At 54.3% G+C, this 8,512-nt stretch overlaps 1 protein-coding gene across 1 annotated transcript in view; it reads left to right on the top strand.

Annotated features, from left to right (window-relative positions):
* ARHGAP35 (Rho GTPase activating protein 35) overlaps positions 1 to 8,512 on the top strand; it is a 95,390-nt gene that overhangs the window by 80,573 nt on the left and 6,305 nt on the right. The window contains exons 3-4 of the mRNA XM_011962934.1: positions 982 to 1,059; positions 2,524 to 2,655. Coding sequence (XP_011818324.1) covers positions 982 to 1,059; positions 2,524 to 2,655 — 210 coding nt within the window. The remainder of the gene's footprint in view (positions 1 to 981; positions 1,060 to 2,523; positions 2,656 to 8,512) is intronic.

Below are 8,512 nucleotides of genomic sequence, written 5' to 3'. Positions count from 1 at the left end.
CTGGGATTACAGGTGTGAGCCACCGCGCCCAGCCTGCTAATTTTGTATTTTTAGTAGAGACGGGGTTTCACTATGTTGGCCACGCTGGCCTTGAACTCCTGACCTTAAGTGATCCTCCTGCCTGAGCCTCCCAAAGTGCTGGGATTACAGGCGTGAGCCACCGCGCCCAGCCAACCCTGCATGATTAACAGCACAAGTATTCTTACAGTGATCATATACTTTGGTGTCTTTAAAATCATGTAAAAGAATAAGAACTTGAAGTGATTAGAATAAGTTCACAACACACTTTGTTTTTTTGTTTGTTTTGTTTGTTGTTTGTTGTTTGTTTTGTTTTGTTTGAAACGGAGTCTCGTTCTGTCGCCCAGGCTGGAGTGCAATCTCTGCTCACTACAAGCTCCGCTTCCTGGGTTCACGCCATTCTCCTGCCTCAGCCTCCTGAGGAGCGGGGACTACAGGCGGCCACCACCACGCCCAGCTAATTTTTTGTATTTTTAGTAGAGACAGGGTTTCACCATGTTAGCCAGAATGGTCTTGATCTCCTGACCTTGCGATCCATCCACCTCGGCCTCCCAAAGTGCTGGGATTACAGGCGTGAGCCACCACGCCTGGCCACAACACACTTTGCAAGTGAAAATGATGGGTTAAAATATATATTACCTCTATTTTTTAAATGAAAATGAAAAACTCAAGAGTATACATCAAAATATGAACAGAAGTTATCTTTAACTGCTGTGCTTCTACAGTCTTTCCATTTTTACCAAAAAACAAATACTTTAAAATTTTTAAGTGAAAAAGAAAATGGAGAGCAGATGAGTTGAAGGATCTAGAAAAATCAAACAAGAGTGTGCTGAGGCCTGCTCCTCTCTTGTAGTGGGCACCTCATGGACTTTCCCTGGCTCTCTCCTTTTGTCTTCGAGCCCAGCCCTCCTCGTTCTCTGCTCTCCAGTTCCTACTCCTAAGACCCTGCCTGTTTCTCCTCAGGACTGAGCACGGAAGGCATCTACCGGGTCAGCGGGAACAAGTCAGAGATGGAGAGTCTGCAGAGACAGTTTGATCAAGGTAAGGCGCAGCCTGGCCAGGTGTCCGAGGCCAGAGCTGGTCATGGCAAACACAGCTGCCTTGGTGAACGGTCTGTGGGGTCTCGGGGCACTCCTGCCAGCACAGACCCAAAGTCACAAGGTGCTGAAACTGAGAAACAGACCATGTATGGCCGCAGTGGGGAGGCGTGGACTGGGTCCTGTCAGTGAACCCTCCCTGCCAAAGCTGGATTATGTAGGCCACTCCCCACACCGCCACTCACAGATGCTCTTCCAGGTCACCCGGGCACACGCCTCCCTCACCACACTGAAGAGTTTTGCCTGTTTGGCCATGCAGAGCTAGTTGCAGGCACGTGATATACAAGTCGGGTTGAGATGTGATCCTGATTTGCCAGGGCCTCAGATCTATCCTCCCCACAAAGTCCCAGCACCAGAGAAAGCGAGGGACCATCGTGTGAGGAGCTGAGCCCTTGGGACACAGACCCAAGTTACATAGTTCTTGGCAGGGACTCTCTTCTCCTAAGCCAAGCCAGCTTCAAGAGGCCTAAAGTCAGGCAGCCAAACTCTACCTCTTGGAATTGACCACACTGTGGGATGAGAAACCACGTCCCCCAGTGCCAGAAGCAAAAACACCAGAGCAGGGCACATTCCCATCTGTCAGCAGCCAGGGCAGGAGGCACAACCCAGAGCAGACACCACACCCACTCCCCAGGTGGGCAGCCCTTGCACCTTGCAGCACCGCAGTTGGGCTCAGCTGGCCGCAGCGGGCAGAGGGCACCACACAAGAGGGAGACGCCTGCTAATCTGTGGGTTAGGAGACACAAGGCCAAAGTGACGGGAGAGCCCCCAGTGTGGGATGCATTTGTATATATGGGAGATCCTGTACCAGCTTACCTCCCCCACAATGGAACCTGGTACTGTCCATCCGTAGAGATTTCTTCGTCATCAGGAATGCACTGAAGTATGTATGCAACGAGAAGGAAAACAAGAGATGGGTCAGTGGTGCTGGTGGCTGGGAAGGGCCAGAGAGAGAAAAAATGAGCCTATTTGCCCTCCCACCATAGGGGACAAGGATGGAGGCGGCAGTCACAGTGGTTGCTAACATCTTTGTGACCTACCTGGAAAGTGAGCCACCCTTAAGGAAAGCTGCCTCCTTCTTCTGTGATGGGAAAGGAGTAAGGAAGAGGTAACAGCATATCAAAGCCAGATGAGGGCAAGCTCCCAGCACTGAAAACCGGCATCCCTGCCCTGAGGGTGGTGGAGGAGGCAGTTCAGCAGTCTCGGAAAGAGGTGCTGGGGCCAGCCCATGCCTGAACCTCAGAACTCGAGTTAGCACTCCCACAGGTCCCACCCCTCCAATCCCGGTCAGTCCTGAGGCCGTCCCTGGCTCCTTAAGGTTTCTCTAGCCTCTCCCGAGCCCCGAGTTGTCCTGATGCTTCTGCCTGGCTTGGAATGGTTTGGCCTCACTCTCCTGACTTCCTTTCAGACCATAACCTGGACCTGGCAGAGAAAGACTTTACAGTGAATACCGTGGCCGGTGCCATGAAGAGCTTTTTCTCAGAACTGCCTGACCCCCTGGTCCCGTACAACATGCAGATCGACTTGGTGGAGGCACACAGTGAGTACCGGCAGCCCAATGTTGGGTGGATTGAGGGAGAAAGGGCTCAGCACTGGAAGAATAGATCCTGCCCTCAGAATGGATGCTGGCTCTTAGAGCTGACGTTTGAAGGACAGAAGGCAAGGGAATTAACCAGATGACAACAATGGGACTTGCAAATCGGGCTCTTGCCCTTGTAGACCTTAGGTGCTTATCTGGGGGTTGCACCAAGAGAGTTGCAGGTTTCCCTCATACTCTCATTAGTTAAGATAAGAGCATGGTTTCGGTGTCAGACTTGGCTCCTTTGCTTGCGGCCAACTTAACCTTCCCTGCCCCTTAGTGTCCTGCTGTTGTTACCAGCCCTACTCCTGCAGATGAAATTCAGTTCGGAAAGGCCTAGAAGTGAGACTGTGAACAGCCTATTTAATAGTAGGTCTTATTTTCCTTTCCCCTCTTCTTACCTGTTTTCTCCCACCTCTCACGTAATGAAGTTAACATGCGTCTAGGGTCCTACAGCCTCTTAGGAAGCCGGCCTCTGGAGGGAAAGAGATAACTCCAGTGGCCAAGTGATCATTTGATGCTGTAGCAAATGAGCACCTCTGGTTTTAATGGTATCCTGTGTGCCGTGCCACCTTGCCTCATCAGCTGTTCCTGCCCCAGCCCGCCTCTCTCTAGAGGTGTTTGTCCAGATGGGCGAGCCTTCTCACTGGCCAGCCTTTCCCTGGACTTTGTGTAGTACCACAGAGGATGCCTGACCTCTCAGAGCGTCCCACCATGTGGCCCTCACTACCTTTTAAGTCATCAGCAGCCTTCCTGCTTTGTGCCTCTGGCAGGCCAAGACCCAGCAGCAGCCCTTGCCGTGCAGCTGCAGAAGGGAGTGTCTCTGCCAGCTGCCCAGAGATGACAGCCACCCCGTGATCCAGCGACCAGAGGGTGGGGAAGAGGAAAGGAGATGTGTTCCTCAGGGGCAGGACATTGGTCTCATCATGTCACTGCCCAACTCTAAAGAGGGAGCTTTAAACAAGCCTCGTTTACTCACAAGGCTGATGGTGTAGGCAGAAATTTGAGGGAGGTGATGGATCAGTGTGACCCCGAGTGCCGGGTCACTGACTCTAAGTAGCATCTAAGGGAGATAGGTGTGGAGGAAGCCCACCCCTGCACTGTCAGAGCCTCAACAGTGACAGGGCTGCGGGACCTCCAAGGTCACCCTTCCAGGGTCTGCACTTCCTGTGGTGTCTGTTTTCACAGTCTGGATGCCACTTTCACCTCATTCTGTCCACACTCTCTTAGCTGACTGGAATTGTTCACAGCTCCTAACCTAGCTAAGCCCACAGGGATGGGGCAGGAGAGCATGGTACTCCTGGGACGGTCATAGAGTAGCCTGCCTTCTGAAGACGGGAGTCAGGGTTTCTCCAGAGCAGTTAGTGGATGGGGACAGTTGCCGGCTTCTCCCCAATCCTGCTGTCGGAAGATAGAGGCTTTCCCAGCAGTCACTTCTCCAGGAGGCTCCAGGCAGGCACAGATGTGAAGTCGCATGGGAAATCTCTATTCTGGAGCCAGCTTTCTTTCCACGGAAGCTTGTCTCACAGTGGAAGTTAGGAAAAGAGGAAGGCATGGACTGATACCCAGTTTGCTGGAAGCTGGGAATTCCTGTCTGCATTTGTCTTGACTTGGCGCCATCTAGAGGTGTGTGGAATCTTGCCACCCGGCAGAACCCCATTGTTTCTGCGGGAACTGCTGACACAGCATCTTTTTGTGTAGGGTTGGGGGGCCGGCAGGAACGGGAGGTGCTATTGATAGGGAATCAGCTGCCCTTCCCACAGCAGCTTCCACCCAGCTTCCACTGCTCAGGAGGTGGCTGCTTGCCGCCGCTACTGCAGCAGCCTGGGAAAGGGTGGAGGTTTCCCACTTCCTCTTCCCATTGTGTGTTTCCTGTACCCCCACGGTACTCAGCAGGGGCTCCGTTGTCTTGAACCTGACTGAAGGGGATGGGAGAGGAGAAGATCTTGCTGACATGGCACCTCTCTGAGCCAGAGCAGTTGACTGAAAAGCTAGGCTGTGGATGTTACAGGGCCAGGTTCAACTGAGCCACAGATACCAGGCAGTGTCAAAGTTAGTAGTGTTAAGGGATATTATGGAAAAAAGATGATCATGCCCCAAAGTAGCTCTTCCCAGACTGGCTGGGGTTTCCATGGCTACATCAACTTGACCAGCTCTTTCTACTTAATCCCTGAGAGCAATTGTGTCTCTGTATGTTCAGGCCTTGGAACCAGTTTCAAATCCCATCACAACAAGTATCAAGGTCACTAGCAAATGGTTTTGTTAGCTCCAGAATTTCACAATATTGAACACTGCTGAAAATGTACCCGTAAAAGAGAGACATTTGTGATTATTTGCCAGTTATTTTCCTACCACACTCAAAGTGATGCGTGGGAGATTCAGAAATGAACAGCAGCAGCAACCGCACGGCCCATGGCCTGTGTGTCTGCCTAGGCTTGGCCCAGCTCTCCACGAGGCATTTGATTCCCACCACTGATCTTCCTTTGAGGAAGATGGTATTATAATACATGTCCATTTTACAGAGGAGGAAACAGCTTCTCAGAGGTGATACAGCCTGCCCAGGGTCACACCGCTAGGGAGCGACAAGCCGGGGCTTGAGTGCCTGCCTCCATGGATGCAAGTGAAGTTCTCTGAAGGCAGAGCAAAGCTGAGCTTGAAGTGCACAAACCCCAGCGAGGAAGGCGCGAGGAAGAGGGCTTCGCAGGGGAGATGGGCCAGGGTTTCAGGAGGCAGAGGAAGAGGCTTGCGCTGCCTGTCTTGTCTCCTCCCTGTAGCCCACCCCCGCCTTCAGGAATCGCTCTTGCCTGGTGTCTCCCCTGTCTCTGGTGACTCCCTCCCCGCTGCCTATCTTGAGTCGACTCCATCCAGCTGGTGTCCACAGGCCCTGCCCTATGGCTTTTGTGCTGGAAGGGGTGCTAGAGCTGGCTCCATGTCAAGCCAGAGGGTCTGGACCAAAGGACCTGTGGCTCCAGGGTCCCCATTAACTCCCTGTAATAGCTCGTAAAATTCAGTCTTTTTAATTTAAGGAGAGACCAGTCGTTTTGGTCAGATTGTCGAAGGGGATGTGTGACCCGAACATGGTTCAGGATGCCGGCTCATGGTCTCAGCCTTTCCTTTTGACAGATGAGACTGCTGGGGCTAGAGATAACAGTGCAGCCTAGGTTACCAGGAGACGGCCCTGCTGCTCTCTGGGCTCTTGTTCACCAGCTGCCTTGGGACGTTGCTGGTTCTGGGATCCTGCCTTCCTTTGATCTGTCCAGATAGCTGCCCAAGGGCATGGGGGTGCTCCTCACACCCACACACGGGGTCATAAATTTCACAGATAGCCAGGCCCTGTGTGGACAGAGACAGATGGCAGTGGGCACACACATATTCGGCCCCCAGCTCAGTCTGGTGGGACAGGACATTCAACAGGTGATTGCAAAGCCATGTCTCTAGGGGAAGGACAGCCTGGATTCCCCATCCTGGGCCCTGTAGAGTGAGGTCTTGACCTTGGAGTTGTTTACTACCTGGGACAGGGAGAGCCGACACTGGACGAGCCTGCGTGATCACTGAAGGACTGTGACCCTGAGCTGGGCTTTCCCTTTCCTGGTGATGCAGGCGTGCAGATGGTCAGCGGCGGCCAGCAGGGACTTTCCTCCAGGCACTGAGCTGGCAGCAGCAGACCCAAGCCTAGAGCTTGGTTGGCAGCCTGGTGCCAGTGATGGCAGTGGCGCAGCACAGCCAGGGCAGGAGTGTTCTTTGGGAACGGGGTCTCTGCCGCCAATTTGTTTGACCTTGGACCAGTATTCTGGCTTTGTGAGTCCTGGTGTGGCTGTGCTGTAAGAGGTATGGGAAGCTATTCAGTAAGGTCCCTGTGCCCTCTGGCTGTCCGCTCCCCTTCCTCCTGAGTTCTTGGGGTCCCTATTTTATTAAATTGCTGGGTCCATGTCCAGGCTGTCTTGGTTCAACTGGCCCAAAAATGCGTCCCCTAGATGTTTCTTGCCGTCTCAGGTGACTAGCCCCTAAGTTCAAAAGTATGATGTCGGCCGGGCGCAGTGGCTCAAGCCTGTAATCCCAGCACTTTGGGAGGCCGAGACGGGCGGATCACAAGGTCAGGAGATCGAGACCATCCTGGCTAACACGGTGAAACCTCGTCTCTACTAAAAAATACAAAAAACTAGCCGGGCGAGGTGGCGGGCGCCTGTAGTCCGAGCTACTCCGGAGGCTGAGGCAGGAGAATGGCGTAAACCCGGGAGGCGGAGCTTGCAGTGAGCTGAGATCCGGCCACTGCACTCCAGCCTGGGCGACAGAGCCAGACTCCGCCTCAAAAAAAAAAAAAAAAAAAAAGTATGATGTCCCATCAAGAGGTGCAGCTCCCAGCCCACACCCCCTGAGCAAGAGCGGAGCCACCTGGAGCCGAGCCAAGCAAAGGGGTGAGCGCAGTGTGGAGGCTGGGGTCTCCTCCATAGGCCGCCGTCTCTCCCGGCCCACACCCCTGGACTCCTGTCTACCACTGACCACACACTGCAGCAGGATGGGCTCTTGTTGTTGTTGTTGTTAGAAAACACTAAGTGTCTTGACTCCTGAGGGGTAGGCTGAGGGAGTAAAGGATGTGAGGATCGGGCTCTCCACAGTCTGGGTCCTGAGGGGACTCTGAAGGGGGTGGAGGTCATACCAAAAGTCTGGACAAGTGGACCTGAGAGTCCACAAACCAGTACACGCCAGGTGTGGGGAGAAGCCATCCTGGGCACCTGTACCATGGTGGGTCCAGATTGCAGCAGCTCACCCAGGGCTGGGTGCCCTGATGGCCCTGTCCCAGCAGGGACTCCAGGGAGCCTATTGCCCCCGCTGTTTCTTTGGCCAGTGTAGACACCTGGCCGGGCAGGCCGGCCCACCTGTTGAAGCTGCGGGTCCCTGTAGAGCAAGGTTCCACTGAAGATGGTGAGTGGCTCCCCTGAGTGTGCTGCTGCCCTGTGACCAGGTCCACACAGACTGTGTCCCCAGCCTGCAGCAGCACCATGGGGCAGAAGGTGTCCGGGGTGCATGGGCTGGGCTGGCTCTTGGCCACCAGCTTGTTCCCCAGGCCTCTGGCTTAGAGCTGCCAGAGTCTGTGCTTGACCACACCCAGGCCCAGGTTGGAGCCGGACAGCCCAGTCAGCACCGTGCTCAGCAAGTAGCAGCCAGCCAGAGGCGCCGTGAACTCACCAGGGATGAGGATGGTGGTCAGGAGGGGAGACTGGGGCCGGGCCAGGAAAGCCTCGAGGAGCCAGCCCAAAGCTCCTGGACTAGAGAGGGACCCTCTCTGGGTCCTTTCTCCTCTTTCCACTAGACCGTAAGCAGCAGGGAATTTGGTTTTTGTTCCCTACTGCATCCCCAGCGTGTAAAATAGTACCCAGGCAGGGGCAGGCCCCCGTAAACATCTGCTTCTCCTACACACTGAGGATAAACAAATGACCCAAGCAGGAAGGGCCTCCCAAATCCGAGAATGAAATAATTCGCATTGTCTGGCAAGGCAAGAATGGGGTTCTGTCACCGACAACCTCACCCATCCCCATGTGCTCAGCCCAGTCCCTCTCATGCTCACCTGCCTCTGGGTCAGAGTCGCCTCCTCCCTCGCTGAGGACTGTTGAGGGACCTGTGCCTGGTTCGGACCAAGGCAGCTGAAAATGCCACACAGGGCACAGACACTGCTGGTGGCCCCCCCAGTCCTGGGTCAGGGGAGAGTGGGTATAGGAAAAATGTATGAAGCCGGGTACGGTGGCTCATGCCTGTAACCCCAGCACTTTGGGAGGCCAAGGCAGGCGGATCTGGAGGTCAGGAGTTCGAGACCAGCCTG

The sequence above is a fragment of the Colobus angolensis genome, unplaced genomic scaffold (assembly GCF_000951035.1).
Source record: "Colobus angolensis palliatus isolate OR3802 unplaced genomic scaffold, Cang.pa_1.0 Scaffold60, whole genome shotgun sequence".
Classification (NCBI taxonomy): Eukaryota; Metazoa; Chordata; class Mammalia; order Primates; family Cercopithecidae; genus Colobus; species Colobus angolensis.
This window is presented reverse-complemented; position numbering and strand designations above follow the sequence as displayed.